General features: G+C 40.1%; 1 protein-coding gene across 11 annotated transcripts in view; it reads right to left on the reverse strand.

The window, feature by feature from the left end:
* Positions 1-22698, reverse strand: part of LOC139962466 (protein mono-ADP-ribosyltransferase PARP4-like) — a 61435-nt gene that overhangs the window by 20147 nt on the left and 18590 nt on the right. For 6 of the 11 annotated variants that reach the window (XM_071962447.1, XM_071962443.1, XM_071962445.1 and 3 more), the window contains exons 16-40: positions 22253-22436; positions 21276-21441; positions 20927-21057; positions 18390-18608; positions 17089-17294; positions 16530-16611; positions 15800-15940; positions 15098-15284; positions 14200-14461; positions 13260-13359; positions 12257-12427; positions 11708-11788; positions 10680-10862; positions 9724-9867; positions 8597-8668; positions 7504-7560; positions 6786-6807; positions 5852-5895; positions 5294-5362; positions 4871-4933; positions 3191-3262; positions 2409-2465; positions 1690-1711; positions 756-799; positions 203-265 (exon numbers count right to left, since the gene is read on the reverse strand). In XM_071962447.1, the coding sequence (XP_071818548.1) occupies positions 203-265; positions 756-799; positions 1690-1711; positions 2409-2465; positions 3191-3262; positions 4871-4933; positions 5294-5362; positions 5852-5895; positions 6786-6807; positions 7504-7560; positions 8597-8668; positions 9724-9867; positions 10680-10862; positions 11708-11788; positions 12257-12427; positions 13260-13359; positions 14200-14461; positions 15098-15284; positions 15800-15940; positions 16530-16611; positions 17089-17294; positions 18390-18608; positions 20927-21057; positions 21276-21441; positions 22253-22436 (2842 nt within the window). The remainder of the gene's footprint in view (positions 1-202; positions 266-755; positions 800-1689; positions 1712-2408; positions 2466-3190; positions 3263-4870; positions 4934-5293; positions 5363-5851; positions 5896-6785; positions 6808-7503; positions 7561-8596; positions 8669-9723; positions 9868-10679; positions 10863-11707; positions 11789-12256; positions 12428-13259; positions 13360-14199; positions 14462-15097; positions 15285-15799; positions 15941-16529; positions 16612-17088; positions 17295-18389; positions 18609-20926; positions 21058-21275; positions 21442-22252; positions 22437-22698) is intronic. The other 5 variants (XM_071962444.1, XM_071962448.1, XM_071962450.1 and 2 more) reach the window with 5 other exon arrangements.

Here is a 22698-nt window from a genome sequence, read left to right on the forward strand (position 1 = left end):
CCGGGGTGTAAGGACAAGATAACCTGAAGATTATCTAGATAAATTATCGTAAACAGATATCATATGGAACAGACTCAAATCTTGATTTATGTGCAAACTTCATACATTGAGCGAATTAAGGTCAAGGTTCGTACGTCAAGTCTTTTTCTTCCTTTTATAGAATAAACTTGGATGGTACGTCAGAAAACATGCAGAAAAGTACCTTCTTCTTTAACAACGGGGGGATGAACTTAAATCCTCTCGAACGCAGCTTCTTCGACCATTCCTGCGTAATAATGGAAACAAAAACAAATGCTTTATGTGATACTCTTTTACAATTCTAGCAGGGAAAGTGGTTTTGAATAGCATTAGTCATCTTTTCATTCTTTTTCAAAATGACAAAGAAGTAGAAATAGCTATAGATAACTAAAAAGTGCACAAAATCTGTCTAGCTATGGTTACCGACAGTCCAACAAAGTAACAACCACAAAACAAGAGCCCAAATGGACACTTTGGTTTAGTTGTTGTATATGTCATCACCCAATATCATCGTCATACCAACACGGGCAGGTACCACACCAGTCACACCTATAGTAGAGTAAAAGCTAACACAAGAGCCCAATGGCTCTATCCAAAATTGCACATCAACAGCCAACGAATATGATCCAATTTCTTGAGTGAAGACGAGTTTACATCCAGTAAAAACAGGTTATGTGCAAACTTCACTACATTGAGCGTATTAAGGTCAAGGTTCGTACGTCAAGACGACTGCTTACCTCGTAACTCTTCAAACCCTGCATGTTCACGTATTCACTTTCTTCTATATCGAGATTTGTTTTATACCAAGACCAAAAGGAAAAGGGAAAGAAAAATTTGGACGAGAAATTGAAAAAAAAACAACAAATTTTGGCAAAATTTGGATCAGTATATCAATATCGTCAAAGACCTTGCTATTAAGCTGCGAAATATCCCAGATTTACCATGAGTCTCTGGGTATTACAGTACTCCAGCTCAAACTGTCCTGATTTTATGTGCTAATCTCTCGACAAGTTTACCATGAGTCTCTGGGTATTACAGTACTCCAGCTCAAACTGTCCTGATTTTATGTGCCAATCTCTCGACAAGTTTACCATGAGTCTCTGGGTATAACGGTACTCCAGCTTAAACTGTCCTGATTTTAATATACGCTAATCTCTCGACAAGTTTACCATGAGTCTCTGGGTATTACGGTACTCCAGCTCAAACTGTCCTGATTTTATGTGCTAATCTCTCGACAAGTTTACCATGAGTCTCTGGAGTATACCGTGCTCGAGCTTAAACTGTCCTGATTTTCATATGCGCTTATCTCTCGACACCTTATTTGTTTTCAAACTGCTATCATGTTTTCTTCTCTTTTCTTTACACTACCGTCTATAAATATATTTTGTCAACATTTATACTTGTCAATAATTATTAATGGGCAGGGTAAACTCCATGAATGTTTCTGTACTTTGCTTGACTGCCGTGACTATATTTCATATTTTACGCCACTATTGATAATATGGTGCGGCCACATATGGTGCGGAAACTTGAACTACAAGTAAAACCAGTGCCAGATTCACCTAGTAGAAAAAGTAGCATATGCTACGGGAAATGAATTTTCAACAGCCCCGCACTAAATGCTTGCAAGCTATCAATTCCGATTACATATAATATAATAATATGTCTTACCGCTTTCATCGTCGTCAGATTCCTGAAGAGAAAATTTGATCCGGATTATTTGAAAATTGAGCAAAGGGCATTATATCTCTTGGTACGTTACTTTTCTTAAACATTCTTTTAAAAATCGAAGAAAAAAAAAAAAAAAAATCTGCTAAAAAAGCAGGAATTTGCCAGTCAGGTTTTGTTTCCCTTACCTTATTTATACATATATAAACCAAAACTACCATGATAGCATATATACTAGATAGTCCGTATGTACTTGCTACACATCCATTTCATAAATACAATTTGGCTTGCCTCTAGAAAATGGTGATTCTGTGAACATGCACTGTCAGATTCAAAAGCATCTAGGATACCCTCTGTACAATTGTAACATTTGGATATAAATACACTCTTCATTGACAGTTAAAGAAAGCCTATAATGCGCATTCAAACCGGTAGAATCACCTGTGGCTAAGTGGTACAGACTTGGTGTTTCATGACACGAAGGTCCCAGGTTATATTCTTACCTTCGGCAGATCAGTCCCAAAAGGATTCCCAGAGTCAAAGCTCATCTAGGTATTCACAGATATACCTCATTCCGTAAGCCAGACCACATCATCTCGCAAGAGCATAGCCGTATGTGTGTGATAGATGTATATTGAGAACAATACTATGTCATTCTCATTCGTTTAGCGGACAAATTGGCTCCAGACCACATACAATTAAAATCACATTTTTTTACTTACGGACTTGATAGAAGGACTTGAAAGATTAGTACTGGCATTCCTATCATCTAGCATATCCTGTCACAGAGAAAGGAAAACAAAAACAGTGAAGTTTCTTGGTGTTTACAGTACGTCCATTCCATGCAAGCTCAATAAAGGTATATTTCCCAAACTTTTGTGTCCACATGGACATTGAACAGTGCAAGTCCTATAGGAGGTGTGCATTAGGGGTCATATTTCCAACAGCCGACTCTAACATTGTTGCATTTAGGTGCTATGCATCATACGACCTGGCTGCAGCATCATGCAGTCTGGCTGCAATATCATGCAGCCTGGCTTCAGTACCATGCAGCCTGGCTGCCGTATCATGCAGCTTGGTTTCATTACCATGCAGCCTGGCTGCAGTATCATGCAGCCTAGCTTCAGCGTAGTGCAGCCTGGCTTCAGTACCATGCAGCCTGGCTTCAGCATCATGCAGCCTGGCTGCAACATCCTGCAGCCTGGCTGCAGCATCATGCAGCCTGGCTGCAGCATCATGCAGCCTGGCTGCAGTATAATGCACCCTGGCTGCAGTACCATGCAGTCTGGCTGCAGCATCATACAATCTGGCTGCAGCATCATGCAGACAGACTGCAGTATCATGCAGTCTGACTGCAGCATCATGCAGCCTGGCTGCAGTATCATACAGTCTGGCTGCATGATACTGCAGCCAGTGATTTTTGAGCTGCTGCAGCTTGCAAACCAAACCTAGGCTCCTTTCTTAGTAACTGGTAAATGAAGCAAAACTGTGGTGGGCCGCTTACCCCAAGATAACTCCAATCGCTGCCATCACTGTCAGAGCTTTCCTCATCATCTTCTTGTTCCCGTGATGCAGACTTGCGTAAAATTAGGAGATAGAAGGGGGGAATGAGATTAATAAAGAGCCTTAATGTGCCATGTTCAACCACAGATGTCAATAAAATATATTGACAGGAGCTGACTCCCTCAAGCAGAGAAATTAAGCAACTTAGTCTAGGGAGTTCAGCATCTCATGTGTAAACAAATGTCCACAGGTTGGCATTATCGAGCAGTTATTTTTATGACGCTTAAACGGCCACGAATATGGGAAGAAGCCCAAAAGGGCTTATGAATTACAACTTTCACGTCCAGCTGGGCTTCTACTTCAACACTTTAAATCACATTTGGAATCTTTTCAATTTCGAAAATCATTTCAGATGGGAAAACGATAGATTGCTCTTGGACGAGAAACCCACCTTACTATGACCCGGCCGGGGATCAAACCCAGAACCTCCCGATTGCTAAACCTCATTGCTTAAAAGGCCAGCGCCTGTACCCACATTGGCCACAGCACCAGTGAGTTCATTGATGGTGTGGATGTAATCTCACAGTGTTATAATACCACGATAATAACCGCCTCCCCCCCCCCACCATCTGTGCTTACCAGTGCAAAGCCATTACCTCATGATTCAAACCAGGGATACACTTTATGAGCAGCAAGCGACTTTTCTTAGTCAAAAACACACAAAAAAGTTGTCTTATCTGGAGCCAAAACAGCAACAAAAACAATTGTTTCACAAGGCTTCTCAAGATCGAAAAGATCAAAAAGTTGCATTATTCAAAAATCAAAATTTTACATCCATGTCCCTGAATAAAAAAGGAAAAACAACAAGGCTAAGTTTATTTTGCAGGGAGGCTCATCAGCGGTTTCAATATTAAACCATGATAGATCCCTAAAACTATTCCGAATGAAAAGCTTTTCCCACCACCAAAGGATTTTCAAACCTTCTTCTTTCTCTAACTTTTGACTGGTCTACGAATACTCGAAAAATAAAGCATACGGGAGGGGGGGGGGTTGAGCAATCACCGACATCTCACATAAAGGTCGTCATCAAGTTTTTTTTGCTAAACTTTTTTTTTTGGTGACGGCCAATAGGGGGGGCACGCGCCTGTTGCGCCCCCCCTGGATACGCCCCTGAAATGTATATGTTATTATGAATTGTACATTGTTTGGACTCTTGATGGAATAAATAAAAAATAAATAAAATAAAATAAAATAAAATGTTTTCTTCCAACAAGAAAAGCTAGGCATCTGATAAATTCTAAATTACAGAAGACATTGACAAATACGATTGTAAACTAATTTCCATGACAACGGGAAAGTATAGCTTCCAAAGGACGTCGGCTGCCACGATGACATTGACAACCGCCATTGAATATGATCAAATTTCTTGAGTGAAGAAGAGTTTACATCCACTAAAAACAGGTTATATTAATCAACCCACCGGGGTGTAAGGACAAGATAACCTGAAGATTATCTAGATAAATTATCGTAAACAGATATCATATGGAACAGACTCAAATCTTGATTTATGTGCAAACTTCATACATTGAGCGAATTAAGGTCAAGGTTCGTACGTCAAGTCTTTTTCTTCCTTTTATAGAATAAACTTGGATGGTACGTCAGAAAACATGCAGAAAAGTACCTTCTTCTTTAACAACGGGGGGATGAACTTAAATCCTCTCGAACGCAGCTTCTTCGACCATTCCTGCGTAATTACATGTAAACAAATTACAAATTAAAAAACCAAAAAATCAAAAATTAAAAATTATTAAAATTAAAAAAATGAAAAAAAAATGAAAATTATTAAAATAAAAAAAATAAAAATTACATGAATTACATGGAAACAAAAACAAATACTTTTGTGATACTTTTTAATATTGTAGCAGGGAAAGTGGTTTGAATAGCATTATTCATGTCACCAAAAATGTTACAAATATCATAATAAATAGACTTTTATATATATTTACTGTAATCTTTGAAATCAAATTTCTTTACTAAGAAATTTTAAATTTGTCTATTTCTTCCTGTATGAGAATAAACTTGGATGGTACGTCAGAAAACATACCTTTTTCATAAGCAGGGGCCGGGGGTAATTCATAAATCGTTTCCGACTCATCATCTTCTTCGACCATTTCTGCGTGATAATGGAAACAAACACAAATGCTTTATGTGATACTTTTTACATTTGTGGCAGGGAAAGTGGTTTTGAATAGCATTAGTCATCTTTTCATTCTTTTTCAAAATGACAAAGAAGTAGAAATAGCTATAGATAACTAAAAAGTGCACAAAATCTGTCTAGCTATGGTTACCGACAGTCCAACAAAGTAACAACCACAAAACAAGAGCCCAAATGGACACTTTGGTTTAGTTGTTGTATATGTCATCACCCAATATCATCGTCATACCAACACGGGCAGGTACCACACCAGTCACACCTATAGTAGAGTAAAAGCTAACACAAGAGCCCAATGGCTCTATCCAAAATTGCACATCAACAGCCAACGAATATGATCCAATTTCTTGAGTGAAGACGAGTTTACATCCAGTAAAAACAGGTTATGTGCAAACTTCACTACATTGAGCGTATTAAGGTCAAGGTTCGTACGTCAAGACGACTGCTTACCTCGTAACTCTTCAAACCCTGCATGTTCACGTATTCACTTTCTTCTATATCGAGATTTGTTTTATACCAAGATCAAAAGGAAAAGGGAAAGAAAAATTTGGACGAGAAATTGAAAAAAAAACAACAAATTTTGGCAAAATTTGGATCAGTATATCAATATCGTCAAAGACCTTGCTATTAAGCTGCGAAATATCCCAGATTTACCATGAGTCTCTGGGTATTACAGTACTCCAGCTCAAACTGTCCTGATTTTATGTGCTAATCTCTCGACAAGTTTACCATGAGTCTCTGGGTATTACAGTACTCCAGCTCAAACTGTCCTGATTTTATGTGCCAATCTCTCGACAAGTTTACCATGAGTCTCTGGGTATAACGGTACTCCAGCTTAAACTGTCCTGATTTTAATATACGCTAATCTCTCGACAAGTTTACCATGAGTCTCTGGGTATTACGGTACTCCAGCTCAAACTGTCCTGATTTTATGTGCTAATCTCTCGACAAGTTTACCATGAGTCTCTGGAGTATACCGTGCTCGAGCTTAAACTGTCCTGATTTTCATATGCGCTTATCTCTCGACACCTTATTGGTTTTCAAACTGCTATCATGTTTTCTTCTCTTTTCTTTACACTACCGTCTATAAATATATTTTGTCAACATTTATACTTGTCAATAATTATTAATGGGCAGGGTAAACTCCATGAATGTTTCTGTACTTTGCTTGACTGCCGTGACTATATTTCATATTTTACGCCACTATTGATAATATGGTGCGGCCACATATGGTGCGGAAACTTGAACTACAAGTAAAACCAGTGCCAGATTCACCTAGTAGAAAAAGTAGCATATGCTACGGGAAATGAATTTTCAACAGCCCCGCACTAAATGCTTGCAAGCTATCAATTCCGATTACATATAATATAATAATATGTCTTACCGCTTTCATCGTCGTCAGATTCCTGAAGAGAAAATTTGATCCGGATTATTTGAAAATTGAGCAAAGGGCATTATATCTCTTGGTACGTTACTTTTCTTAAACATTCTTTTAAAAATCGAAGAAAAAAAAAAAAAAAAATCTGCTAAAAAAGCAGGAATTTGCCAGTCAGTTTTTGTGTCCCTTTCCTAATTTATACATATATAAACTAAAACTACCATGATAGCATATATACTAGATAGTCCGTATGTACTTGCTACACATCCATTTCATAAATACAATTTGGCTTGCCTCTAGAAAATGGTGATTCTGTGAACATGCACTGTCAGATTCAAAAGCATCTAGGATACACTCTGTACAATTGTAACATTTGGATATAAATATACTCTTCATTGACAGTTAAAGAAAGCCTATCATGCGCATTCAAACCGGTAGAATCACCTGTGGCTAAGTGGTACAGACTTGGTGTTTCATGACACGAAGGTCCCAGGTTATATTCTTACCTTCGGCAGATCAGTCCCAAAAGGATTCCCAGAGTCAAAGCTCATCTAGGTATTCACAGATATACCTCATTCCGTAAGCCAGACCACATCATCTCGCAAGAGCATAGCCGTATGTGTGTGATAGATGTATATTGAGAACAATACTATGTCATTCGCATTCGTTAGCGGACAAATTGGCTCCAGACCACATACAATTAAAATCACAATTTTTTACTTACGGACTTGATAGAAGGACTTGAAAGATTAGTACTGGCATTCAACTCATCTAGCATATCCTGTCACAGAGAAAGGAAAACAAAAGCAGTGAAGTTTCTTGGTGTTTACGGTACGTCCATTCCATGCAAGCTCAATAAAGGTATATTTCCCAAACTTTTGTGTCCACATGGACATTGAACAGTGCAAATACTATAGGAGGTGTGCATTACGGGTCATATTTCCAACAGCCGACTCTAACATTGTTGCATTTAGGTGCTATAAATCATACGACCTGGCTGCAGCATCATGCAGTCTGGCTGCAATATCATGCAGCCTGGCTTCAGTACCATGCAGCCTGGCTGCAGTATCATGCAGCCTGGCTTCAGCATAGTGCAGCCTGGCTTCAGTACCATGCAGCCTGGCTTCAGCATCATGCAGCCTGGCTGCAGTATCATGCAGCCTGGCTGCTGTATCATGCAGCCTGGCTGCAGTATCATGCACCCTGGAAGCAGTACAATGCAGTCTGGCTGCAGCATCATACAATCTGGCTGCAGCATCATACAATCTGGCTGCAGCATCATGCAGTCTGGCTGCAGCATCATGCAGTCTGGCTGCAGCATCATACAATCTGGCTGCAGTACCATGCAGTCTGGCTGCAGCATCATGCAGTCTGGCTGCAGCATCATACAATCTGGCTGCAGCATCATACAATCTGGCTGCAGCATCATACAATCTGGCTGCAGCATCATACAATCTGGCTGCAGCATCATACAATCTGGCTGCAGCATCATGCAGTCTGGCTGCAGCATCATACAATCTGGCTGCAGTACCATGCAGTCTGGCTGCAGCATCATGCAGTCTGGCTGCAGCATCATACAATCTGGCTGCAGTACCATGCAGTCTGGCTGCAGCATCATACAATCTGGCTGCAGCATCATGCAGTCTGGCTGCAGTACCATGTAGTCTGGCTGCAGTATCATGCAGCCTGGCTGCAGTATCATACAGTCTGGATGCATGTTACTGCAGCCAGTGATTTTTGAGCTGCTGCAGCTTGCAAACCAAACCTGGGCTCTTTTCTTAGTAACTGGTAAAGCAAAACTGTGGTGGGCCTCTTACCTCAAGAAAACTCCAATCGCTGCCATCACTGTCAGAGCTATCCTCGTCATCTTCTTGTTCCCGTGATGCAGACTTGCATAAAATTAGGAGAGAGAAGGGGGGAATGAGATTAATAAAGAGCCTTAATGTGCCATGTTCAACCACAGATGTCAATAAAGTATATTTACAGGAGCTGACTCCCTCAAGCAGAGAAATTAAGCAACCTAGTCTAGGGAGTTCAGCATCTCATGTGTAAACAAATGTCCACAAGTTGGCGTTATCGAGCAGTTATTTTTACGACGCTTAAACGGCCACGAATATGGGAAGAAGCCCGAAAGGGCTTATGGATTACAACTTTCACGTCCAGCTGGGCTTCTACTTCAACACTTTAAATCACATTTGGAATCTTTTCAATTTCGAAAATCATTTCAGATGGGAAAACCGTAGATTGCTCTTGGATGAGAAACCCACCTTACTATAAACCAGCCGGGGATCAAACCCGAAACCTCCCGATTGCCAAGCCTCATTGCTTCAAAGGCCAGTGCTTGTACCCACATTGGCCACAGCACCAGTGAGTTCATTGATGGTGTAGATTAAGGTGACCATATTTGCCTGACTGGAATCAGGGACATTTATTGCGTAACAGATATGGGGGAGGGGTCCCTTTGGAAAAATTTCAAGTGCCTAAGGTGCCTAGATGTAAAATGGTGATACTTAGAAGCACTATTTAAATCAATTTTATTTTCAAAAATGTAGCTTTTTCTTAGATGAATTTTAATTACTTTACGAAAGAGTGCTAGGCTAGATCGATCTAGCATATTCCACTTTACACAGGCCCATCTGAACTATTGGTGAGTTCCGTTCTGCCACTGCAGCTTTTCCAACCACCAAAAGGATTTTCAAACCTTCTTTCTCTAACTTTTGACCGGTCTACGAATACTCGAAAATTTTCACACGCAAAGTCATCACTGAATGTGATCGTTCCCACGATATAAAAAAGGTCATTTATTGAGACAACGTTTCTTGTCGGAGATCAAAGGTACCATAAAAATTTTGTATACATTCATGTTGGCTACGAGGGCTACAAACATCAAATTACTGGGTATTTTCTAGCTTGTTACATTTCTATTAACCTGTAATAAACTTACCAGTCTTTCCATGTCCACCCATTGTCCATCGAGTGTTTTTTCTTGCGTTATCTGCCAGTCCATGTATGGCAAAATGTCCACATCTTCTTGTTTCAAAAGCTCGGTGAGTTTTCCCTCCATGTTCTGCTGCTCTTGAACTTCATTCTTTGAACATGGTAAAGAAAAGGCAAAATTCTTAAAAGCAGCAGTTTGCATCCCATCAAATAAACCATCAAAACCAAACCAATTTCACACAGTCTATAAAATCAACCTTTCTCTCCCCGTTCCCCGTCCCCGGCCCCCTCATATGTTTTTCTGTTATTTCTGTACATACTTTCCTACCCTTTTGGAAAAGAAGGAATAATGTCCCATTTCAAATGCTCGAAAAACTGCTTCGATGCCTCCCACCATTTCGTTGATTACTTTTAAAATTGCCCGACCAAAGTTGCCATGTTCCTTGTGGTGATCTTTCATTTGTGCCCGGATATTTACTCATAACAATACTGGAATTTTATGCCATAGCTTTGTCATTTTACATGGTTATTTGTTTTGCATCCTAAACATTAAGCTCCACATTGTTTAATCTTTGAATGTAACTGAAGGGTACAACCCTTAAAAGCTATACATGAAGTATTGGATGCTGCCTTGACGGAGCTTTGCACATTTTCTGGTCTATTTGATATTAAACACTGCCAATTCATGATGCACATCACACTGTATAAAACTGCTCTTTTAATTTTAATAGCAAATTAAATATTTAAAAAAAAAAACTGTTTTAGCTTGTTTTTAACGTGTCTCTGTTGTATTCTTTCAAATTCAAATATGCAGCATTTATCGAGAATTAAAGCATTTCAATTTTATGCTGCTGTTTGACATGTTTGTCAGACTTTTCATCGACTCATTTCGATAAAACTGGAAGATTGACACGACAAAGATCGGAATCTTTGCGACTATTTCCGTGGATGACAATTTGTTACCTTTTCCCTTTCCTCGACGGCGACAAAGCTCGTCAAACTTGTGATGATGCCAAATCGCTTGCTTAATTCGATAATGGAGGCTTTCTCATCTTCTCGGGATAACTGCTCTTTGATTCGGTCTGTATCCAACATGCCATCCTCCCAGTCACGGATCAGAGCTCTTGCCGTTAGTCGGTGAAGGATCTAAAACAGGGTTCGTAGAAAAAAATTCATCAGACTTCTGTGTCTTTAAATCATTTTAACTTGAGATCTTTAAGACTTAAAATTGGGTGTCAAACAGTCTGAAGGATATTAAAGTTAGACTGCCAGGGCTAGGTGGGTGAGTTTAAATAGAAGAAAGAGAAGTATGGAAAAAAAGGGGAAGAGAAAATTGGAAAAGGGGAACGTGAAAATGAGAATGGTCAAGGAGAGGTACCAGCAAAATGGATCGCTGCCCTACATTCCTTTTTTTCAACAGCTTTACCTTCCAATCAGCAACCTTCCTGCTATATCTTTCACAGGCACCTTTCTCCTCCCCCACCAACCACCCCACCCCTCCCCCTGCACCCATCCCCTCCCCTACCCACATACCCCCTAGAAATGGTGTGATATAATTTTCACTCCTCTGTAACTTTATGGAACCATCGGTACCACCTATCAGAGGCTCCTACAGAATCCAATTTTGTAAGACCTTATGTAAGGTGCATGTCTTTGGAGTTTGCTTTGTAGAACCTCCCCCCCCCCAAACCCCCAACTTTGCATTTAGCAAATTCCGTTGTTTCACATTGTACACAGTTTACATCATAAAAAAACATAATAAAATCCATGTCCTGTTTGGAACGTGCAATGTGAAACTAAGGCAAACATTTAAATTCAAGGACTATCAGGCTATAGTTTTCACACATACTGTAGCTGAGAGCTAGAAGATCACCAAAAACAAAACAAAAAGTCTACAGTATGTTGTCATCATATGAAGGACACACAAAACTTACTGATATGATATGATAGTCTCCTAACAGAATATTTCATAATATTTCTTTCATTCTTACCAATCCCTTCGTAATGGACAGTTTACTGGTAGAGACGATCGTGGACAATTCTTGGCCATCGATTACAGCTTTCAAAGTCGCCTTCGGGAGTAGAAAAAATAAACATTGAAAAGCTACATTCTCACAACAATACTGACGATGGCCAAAATCTGCGAAACAAAATTATTTACATGGCAAATATCTACAGAACGCACAAAGTTGATATCGATATCAGAGAATGCTTCGCTTTTTTCGCAATTCTTGAAAACAATATGGCAGCCTTCTGAAATGTCTTTTAAGCATCCAAAGTGGTCAAATAGAACCAGACATTAAATTACTGGGTTTACTGTCATATATCAATTGACTACAATTTCATATGTTTTTCATTAAGTATAGAATCTTTCCCTGCCCTTCCCTCCCTTCAATTTAAATTTCACATGCCTATTTGCCAAAAACTTTTTTACCTTCTTAGTTCTAAAATTATGTTTCAAATGTATAAACACAGAAATTCAATCAAATCTTCTAGTGCTCAATAATGTGAACGTTTAGGAGGTGAGATGGGTTCCTTACCGTCAGGCAGTGCTGCACAAATCCATACACGACCAGTCTTGATCCATTGAAGAGCGCTCCCAGTATACGAGGAGCTTGTCTAGCCGGTTTGGCATTGTGGTCGTACTGATGCCATCTGATGCTCAGCGAGGAGACGGATGGCTGGCTGGCTTTCTTTAACTGGTTTCCCACCTGAAAATCAGTAAAATTTTTCATTTTTAAAACACATCCTAACATAACAGTCCTAAAGGCAACCCAGAGAGTGAACTCACCTAACCATTTTCTTTTTCACAATTATTTTATCAAGATTTGAATTTTTTTTATTGCTGCATATCAACCGGTCAAGTGTCCATTCCAAACAAATTAAGACAAACATTTCAAAGTCAAGTTGTTAATTTAAGTGTTACCCTGGAGCTCCTCGATGATTATTACGAAACATAGTCGGAAAACCTGCCCTCGAGAAATCTAGCGGCTGGAACGAACAACTAAATATTTCCTCCCTAACATCTTTAAGTGTGACGAGAAAAGCACAACATGTTTTCAATGAAAAGTAGAACCAGTACAACTAGGCACTGCTGGTCCGCAGATATGTAACTTCCCATTTCTATCGTATTGATTCAGCCTTGCAGCGAGGGGACTTCACAGCTACTGCAGGGTTCCATTTACACAGGCTTCTCCATTCTGTGATCAGACACTTTTGTGATCAGAGCTGTGATCAGATTGTGATCAGATTTGTGATCAGATCAGAGCTTTCTGTGATCAGAGCTGACAGATATAAATATCAACAGTAAGCCTAAGCTCAAAATCTGGATTTCAAATCTTGGAATGAACAAAATACATTTCCGGTTGGCACGGTAACTTCAAACCTCGCCTTCTTCTTAATGTTTTTCAGACAAGAGTAAGTATTCCATAGACTGCCTTCACAATGGTTCCATGCATGAAAAATGTGTCAATCTGGTGGAAAAACTGCAGGAAAAATTGGAAGATGAAAAGGAACCAAAACGGTTAGTTGCTTCAAACTTACTTTTTTCGTCCACGTTGACTTTGTCTTCCCGTCGAAGAATTCAAACGCTCCGTTGCCGCTACGCGCCATTGCCTTTAACATGTGCTTGTTACTATCAGAGCTGGCGTAAGAATGGGAATGCAAAAGATGAAATTATCCGTTAAACCTGGTGGTTGCGTAATCACATATGCTTAACACAAACCATTTAGGGATCTCCAGCCAAGTAGACAAGGGTGTCACAATATAGGTCCTAAAAACATGTGATAAATCTCTGAATCAAAATAACACGATCACATGAAAGAGTGCAGCTAGCAAAGTGATGCAAACACGATGGATGAATTTGTGTAAACAGCTGGCTGGAAAATTGACTCATAGGTGCAGTTTTGCCAGACGACAAAATCTTTTTTGAGAAAACATGGGTTACTTTCCTTGAAGTAGTTTGTTGGTCTCGGAAACAAAAAACGATATTTGGAACCATCTCTTCTGCAATTATAACGATTACACGAGGCGGTGCCAACGTTTACTAAAACTCGTAGCGACAGCTCTTGTCAAGTTTCAGTAGGACCGGATAGGACCAACAAGAGAGCACCCTCTCTTGATTTTATTTGTGTGATTGGAGAGCCCAATCTGTATCTGTGTGTTTAAACTCTTGGCAGAATCTTACAAATGTTGCTTTTTCACAGAAGCAATTGACCATAAATTAGCCTATCACGTTTGGCACCACTTTCAGAGTAGAGGTATAAGTCAAACTATAACTTCTAAAAACACAGCAATTGCAAGTAGCCATACATGTTTGATCACTAGCGATTCCAGGAATCTATTATACTTCTTCCTTTCATCTGTTTGCCCTTTTACTGCCCACAGATTAGGGATATTAGAAATCACAAAAATCTTAAAATAAGGACAAATTTTTTACACGAAAAATGATAAAACCCATAAGAGGAGAAGGAAGACTTTTTACCCGACACCGAAGGTGAAGATTCTGCTGGTTCCCGAATTGTCGGCGATGTTTTTCAGCGTCTGTGCTTCGTGGTCGATGTGGCCGTCGGTGATTATGAACACGTTGCCAAACTCCTCGGGGTTTTGGAGGAGGTAGTGGGAATACAGAGGGCGCCAAACATCTGTGTTACCCTCACACGGCGCAGACTTTCGAAGGAAATCCTTCACGTCGTCCAGGTTCAATTTACCTCTGGCTTTCGAGGACGGATAGAATTCGCTGAAAGCTGTGGTCGATAGGGACGGAGAGAGAATTTGACTTATCGACCGACCATAAACTATATTTTTGACGGTGATATGTTGTAAAAACAATCGGGTAGAGCTCAAAGCTCTCAAGACGAGGGAACATATTTATCAAGTATCGCATTGAAAATTGCTCAAATCTCTACACGAGTGGAAAGATATGTCGCAGGTTTTTAACACAGGAACAGCAGTATTATTTAATACAACAGACAAATTCCAGGAAAAGCAAAATCGGAACACCACATTAGTCCCTGAAGGACCAGCAAATCTTTGTCGCAGGTTTTATGGGATTATGACGGTCACTTGCAGGCTAGAGGCATCAATGTCACATGAGTACCGTCTGAGTTCGGACAAAACGGTCAGTGCTGACCATGGTTCTCGATGCTATTTGGGACGACCAGCATCTTACATGAGTTTTTTTGCTAGGAGGAATATACAAGTCAGCCAACATTTGTTTACCAAAATCAAAGCTGTATGCCAGGTCTTGGAAAACAGAGAGGAGATTGGAGAGGGCATAGGGTTTTTAGGAGCTAATTATCCCCGTGGTAACGCCCTAGTCCTTTCCCTCACAGACCACATCGAACACATCTTAAAACATCGTTATCTGTAATAACACTCACTTGATCCAAATTTGACGATGTTCACCCGGAAATCTGATGGCATCAGAGCTAGTATCATGAAACAGATTTTCTTGGCATGTTCAAAGCTGTCCCCTTTCATGGAATTGGAGCAGTCCAGGATGACAGATACTTCAGGGTTCTTTACTCGGGAGACTTCAAACTCTGGATAGAAAGTCAGCATACACGCCTGGGAGGAGGAGGAGAAATATGTCGTCGTCAGTGAAATTTTAAAATGAAACATCCATCTTTCAAGCATTTTATTGGGGAGAGTGGGGCCCAGGGGGGGGTTGAGTTTGGGGAATTGTTTATGCCAAAATAACGATGAGATTAATTAGCTTGAGTAGTCTGATTTTATTTTCAAATAGGCCTGCATTGATGAGGCGATGTCACCATCAATTCAGCCTTATTTTTAAAGGAGCAGTCCAGAGGTTTTAGCGTATTTTAAAGCCTGAATATCTGGAATACTGAAAGAGCTTATAGAGACACTGCTAGCGATCAAAAGTCTATTCACTCATGGAATATGTTAGCGTTCAAAAGTCTCTTCACTCGTGGAATATGACGACGTTCTCGAGCCCGCAACTCTGCCAAAAATCATCCCGTTATAAAAAAGGGAAGTATTGTCAAAAGGAAGGCAACACGGTACAGAAATTATTTTTTCACCCAAAAAATTAAAATAATATCATATCGTGGCTATTTTGTTACCTGGCTGTCATTGTCTTCTGGGTTTTGTTCTACCCACATGTGAGGCAGGTGGATCTTGTTAAGTTTCACCAATAACTGAAAACCTTCTCTCAGACGGTTCTCTCCGTCCGCCAACGTGATGCAGGCCTTCGCTGCGGTCCTCTGAAAAATCGCGATAAAAACTCTTCTCAGATTTTAATTACGTGAAGTAAATACTCCTGGTTCCATCGGCCTTTTTTAACGGAGAACTATACGACAGCATACTTAATTTTTTACAGTATCCGATAAGGGAGTACTTCATGTACGTTGACATGATTGAGCTTAGTCGGTCGAAATTCAAAATGATTACATTGTGAAACTTTTTCAGTACATTTAAAAATGTTTTGAAATTTCTGCTATGTAATCTACTAAAATTATTAGTTTCTGGAAGAAATTCAATATTTGAGTTAACTTAAATAATCCAACCAATCTTTGATGTCATAATGTAATGCTGTAATAATTTTTTAAATTTTTTTTATAACGTTAATTCTCACAAAAGATGTCAAATCAATTTCAGTATGAGAGATATTTTTATGGGTCACTTGCTGACTTTAAGTTATGGTATTGGTCTATTTTCTATAAAAGGAAACATACTGTATTGGTGAAAATCACTGGGGGTTTGGGTGGTTAGGGGGTAAGGATTGGGTGCAAGTAGGGGTATGGGAGCGCTGCAAGAGGGTGTCGATTGCTTTGACTATCTGGTTAAACTTACCTTGATTTTCAAATCATGACTCGGGCACGAGATTGATTCGATGTCAAAGGGCATCGCCACTGAAAGCGATAGCTCAAATTTTCTGGAGAAAGAGGAAATTTATCGAATTAAGACAAATGCTTTTCAGGAGTGTCAAAACTAGTAATGCTTGCATCCAGTTTGCCACATTTGTGGCATGTAAAATCTTGCTTTGTTTATTGTCTCACATAAAACAGAGATATGTCTCTTTCTCAAAGTCTGTTCAAGATGCAAGTGTCCGAAAAAGTTCGTCTATTAAAGGGGCCGAGTATCCAGAGGAATAGATTGGCACGGAAAAGCAAAAAAAAATACCGAAGAAAACAGTTTTGCTTTGCAATTTGAATTAGTTTAACACGATCGGAAGAAACAGAACGGACAGTTATTGTTCAATTAAACATCTAATGGTGATCCCAACATGCTGGTATAACATTACCATGACACTTTAAGATGTATTTTAACTCCCTGCTGCCACCACTGGTCAGAATGAGACGAATGTGTTTGTTATTCAGCCTTTTACGAGTCAAGACAGTGAGATACGTACATTTCATCCTCGTCTCCTGTTGTAAGTGTGGATGTGACATCTTGGGTTTCCTCAGCGAGGGCTCCCTTTTTCCTCCAGGAGGCCAGACTGCCTGGCAGATTAAAGACTATCCTGTCGCCATCCAGACTCAGTTCGATGATGTAAGTAATCTTTATGATTACTTCCGTAGAGGGCGGCAGATTACCCACGCTGACTGTGAAGACATCCTGAAGAAAGAGTTTAAAAACAAAAGTTTCCATGGTTTCATGCTAAATCAACAGAGGGCGGCGTTGCAGTTTCTAGTTCCGCGAAACTTGACAAGCTGCAGTACCTACACATTCCGTACCTGCACACATTCCTTAATTCCTTAATTCACACAAAGTGTGACATATTCCAGGGTAAGGTACGTTGTTTTATGACTAATAAAACTAGGCGCAACATATTATTCGGGCAACGTAACGAAAAGCTGCGTTAACTACAAATTCCTTCGCAGGAAGGCTGAGCCAATAGCAAACAATGGAGTTAACTCCCAGGGGACCAGCAGCAGAGCCTACTATATGAGGCCGCATGGCACAAAAGATTACGTCCTGCACGATGCTATGGCCGCCTTCATTTTAGATATAGACAAATAGAAATATATAATTTACAACAGAGGTATTTAATATTCAGTGCCGGTAATATATAGCTGACTATAAAATGTCCAAGAAAATGGATTTTCTCTGGAAGGAGACACAAACCCTCACTGTCGTTATTATTGTGATGGAGATGACTGTCATGAACGACTTGCCCGAAACAGCTACGAAAGTTCTTACTAAATTTGGGAGACATCAAAGATTTAATGTTTTTATATATGCTAGGCTGGAGACTTGATCAAGTCTAAAATATGACATCATCCAGCCACATGTCCAGCCATATTTTTTTTTTTCAAATGTTTTTCATGATTTTCTGTTATGTTAATTTTCTGTCATGGAGAAGGGGTTTTGCAAAAGCTGAGAATGTTGAAGCAGGGTTATATGACTTAATAGAGGCATTTGATTTCATGGTCAAAAACTGTTAAACTTCTCTACAGTGAAAATATGAAGACAAAAACAAAGAGATTGTAAAAAATTTGAGATCGTTGTGGCAATATGACATCACAGATTTCAAAATGGCAGCTCCCAGATATAACTTCAAAGCTAGGATACCTCCCAAATAGAACAAGATTTAATCTCAGCTGTTCGAGGGAGTTGTCCTTCACAAATCATCACTGTCATTTAAGTTTAAGATGATGATGGCTAGCGTTTTGTCCTTGTGTAACTTTACGGATATTTTGATCAACTTACGGCTGCTTCTTCGTCCATTAGATACGCTCCGTGACCTTTACTGACCGCCTCTCGGTACTCTCTGTGGGCGACCTCCTTCTCCTTGACTTTACCAACGATGTGCTTGTTACCGATGAAGGCCTCAAAGCCACAGACTGCCGCCGTGTCATCCAGTGGAAAGACGTACTTGGCCTCGATGGGAGTTTTGTTACAGTTACGGTACCTCTGAAAGACCGTCACCTGATCAAAGGAAGGATTCAAATTACAGATTTACAGAGAAGAGAGCTATGGCATGCACTATAGTAGCAGAGAAATAGCAGAAGCATAACATCAAATACTGTGGCTCTGATGTATGTTATTTAGGGCTGTGAGTTTTCGTTTAAAGACCTAAACGTTTAAACGGCAGATTTTTCGTTCGTTTAAGATTTTAAACGTTCGCGAAAATCGCGAGAAAACGCCGAGCATAAAGGCGTGGGGTCCAGGGGACCGCCCTAGGGCCCTGGTGGGGCGAAGACCCCGGAAAAGGAAAAGGAAGTTTTTGCGTGTCTGGCGAAAAAAAAATTTGCAGTTGAGGATGCAAAATACTGACAACTTTTTTAATTTAAATTGTCACGAAGCTGATGAAAATTTTAAATGACAAGTTAGAGTAGCTGTATTGTTATAAAAATGAAAAGAGATTTAATCTGTTTTACAATCTTTAAAAAGTTTAACTTACAGAACCTCTGATATTATGAAACAAAAAACGTTCGGCAAAGCCCCGTTTCTAGAATGCCTAACAATGAATAGCGCGCACTAAACGTACATCAGTTTACAACTGCAGTACGGTTTAACCTAACTTAAATACTACGGTAGGATACTGCATATGTGCTCAGAATTTTCCCAGGTACAAACTGCGCACTCATCCCATGTCTAACACCTGCTTGTTAACATTTTTGGCACGTTTCCAAGAAACGTTTCATGGAGTATTCCCCATGATACACGAGGCACAGTTAATACACGCAGCACAAGATATCAAGCTATGGTCATCTTTATGAAAGTAAACCTTGTAATAAAATATGTTTTAGGCCACACGGCATGATTAACTAATGCTTAACATTATTTCCATGTTCTTGTAGAAAACGTCAAGTTCGCAAAATACAATTGGTTGTGTTTTTGTAGTTAGGTGAGATCCGTAACAGACGAGTTGGTTAGGCTATTTGCTATACACTTAACTATGGTAGGACATTATTTTTTCTGTATTTTTGGAAATTCTAGAAAATAATTTCCTTTTCCCCCGCTTAACACCAGATGTGGTCTTACGGTTTATTCATAAATGGGTGTACTAGAGCCTTGTATACATGACATTAGTTGCATTTAGCACGATTTGCCAGTTTCGCGTGAATTTTTCAAAAGTGTTTTGCTGGATCTTTCGTAAAATTTGAAAGGTGTACCAACTTTTCGTACACAATTGGTAATTTCTCTACTGATTTTCAGAGTTTTTTTTACAATCTCCAATTGATACATTTCCTTTGATCATGTATTTGAACAAATATTACCAAGTCGAGTATTCGACCCTGTATTGTCTGGTCGGAGAGTTCAACGTGATGGACAGGGATTGTAATCATTTCGATCGAACATGCATTGACTGGATTATCTGCGCCGCCGCTGTCGGCTCGATATAAAGTAAACTTGTGCCGCGAATCAGGAAGTTTTCACAAAAGGATATTAACAGCGTTCAAGTTTAAGCCATTCATATCGCCGGATACATCGGGGGGGGGACAAAAGTAGGATTACGTTCGCGGTTTATGATTCGACTGATCGTAAGTTGTGTTGTTATTTTGCATAGTAGACAAAATAAACACGGGAATGGATATGCGATTTTTGCCAATAATTTAATTTTCAGTTGATATCATAGTTTCGTTTAAACGTTCATAAGGTTTTATTAAACGTTTAAACGATGTTTCGTTCGTTTACACGTTTAAACGGCACAGCACTAATGCTATTATAGCATTATCTTAGGAACATTTGAGGGAGCTATGGCAGCTCTCTGGCAACACGATATTGGGACACTGGCAGCATTAAATAGTTCCATAGCAGCACCGTAGCAGCAGCACCGTAGCAGCACCAAGGCAGCACTGAAGCTGCACCGTAGCAGCACTGAAACAGTACCGTTGCAGTTCTAACATTCGGAGAAAGCATTGTAGCAGCACCATAGCAGTGCCATGATAGCACCGTAGCAGTGCCATAGCAGCAACAAAGCAGCACCATAGCAGCACCGAAGCAGCACTGAAACAATACTGTAGCAGTTCTAACAGTTCCGAAGCAGCATTGTAGCAGCATCAAAGCAGCACCGTAGCAGCACTGAAACAGTACTGTAGCATCACTGTAGCAGCTCTAGCAAGCCCAAGGCTGTTCTGTAGCAGTGCCTTAGCGGTGCCATGAGAGTACCACAGCAGTGCCGTGGCAGCACCAGAGCAGCCCCATAGAAGTGCCGTGGCAGCACCATAGCAGCACCACAGCATTGCTGTAGAAGTACAGTAAAGTCTGCCTTCCCCACCACTTGTCACCCACTAACTTACCTGCGCAATCAGGTCCATCATGTTAGCCTTCACAGAAACCCGCTCTAGCAGAATCGGTTCCCCTGAATCGGTCTGCAAACCTGGTGTGACTTTGTCAAGTGGATCAGTGACCCCCATGACATCAGTAACATCTAGGTATAAATAAAGAAGGCCTTATTTATTTTTTTAGAAACATTTCACGTACCCATCAGTGAATATTATCTTCATGTACTTCCAGACATCCAGGGAACAAACTTTGCAACCTAAAATAATCAGGTCTCACTCCAAGGAAAAAAAACCTAATAATTGTAAGACCATAATAATTCTCATCCCCCTTTCAATCTTCAAGTAACTCGGTATATACACCTACCTAAATCTTGGCTGGTCGGCCCCTCGTCGAGCTGATCTACGGCAAATGCAGCCATGCGGCTGTCTACAGACGGGTTGTAAGTCAGGGGCGTCTCGCCTGCCTGCGCAAACTCTATCAGGTAACTCAGCCGTTGGAGGCCAACGTCGTAGACGGAGTATTCGTTGTGCTATAAAATTACAAGCACAAAGCAAGTGAGATTTCAAATCCATCCATAAACAGAAACAATAATAACTGCCCTCGGCCAGCCATATAACTTTACTTTGCGAAAACCGGGAGGGGTTTGGTCTACACGTCAGATTCTGCGGGGCAAACTTTTGCTTACCTATCAAAATTTTCTTTGGTTTCCACTACCCACGGTAAACGCTTGGGAAACCGTTTTTTTTTTTTTCTTCTCTTGGTTCACAACCTAGGGTTTGAAAAGCATGGCCGATGAGATTTTAAGTTGACGGTTTACATGAAATAATCTAAATGGCCTGGTCTGGTCTGGTCATCACCAATGAATGACACAGGAAATGCACATTTGGTGAGTCTGAAGTATGATCTGGTCTGGAAGGAAGTTGATATTAGAAAAGGGTCAAAATCTATGATTTTAAAAAGGGTGGTGTATTAAATCCAAATTCCATGTAGAGGAGTTTTGGGGATCTACTTCTTTTAATTCCTTGTGTTGGAAAAAGACGTGTGTACACCCCCACATCCACCCCCACCCCCAAAACCAACCCCCACCTCCTTATCTCAACCCACAGTTGTGGAAACATTATACAAAAGCCAAAACTCAAAGATGTAAGTTAGGCTGTACGGCCAGGTGGTGATGAAAAGTACTACTCAATATGTGGGTGTCTTTATGATAATGTTTCGCAAAAGAAAACAGCCTATCAGATAAGAGTTTCCTGTTTGCCTCACCTAAAAGATATCAAACCGTGGGTGTAAATTTGAATCACAGACTGACTTGCCTTTTTGCCGAGAGCTAAAAAATTTACCTTAAATGCCGATGGGTTTTCACCAGTTTCCTTCATCCCCAGTACACTGTCGTAACCCCTGGGGGGGTCGGTGAAATGTGGCTGGTGTTGCCATGTCTGGTACTGCTTTCCGACTGCGACATCACAGATCAGCATGAACCTAGTCTTGGTGTGACTGCTCGGTTCCGTAAAGCGAATGTTTGACCTAAACGTAAAGGGAAGAAATTGTAATGGAGAGAAAAATGGGAACGTTTTCTGTTTGGAGGAAAAATAACCGGAGGTTGAATCCACCGTGGTGTGTATATACTAATATTATCTGTAAGTACGAACGCCGATAATGAGTCGTTTAAATATTTGCAGTACATATAAAACTTTCCCAGACAGTTTTTAAGAGACAGGACAGCTTCGTCGTTCCCAAGCCAAACGTACGTCGAAGACAAACAAGATTAGAGATGGAAACGGAAAAA

Source organism: Apostichopus japonicus, chromosome 21 (genome assembly GCF_037975245.1).
Source record: "Apostichopus japonicus isolate 1M-3 chromosome 21, ASM3797524v1, whole genome shotgun sequence".
NCBI lineage: Eukaryota > Metazoa > Echinodermata > Holothuroidea > Aspidochirotida > Stichopodidae > Apostichopus > Apostichopus japonicus.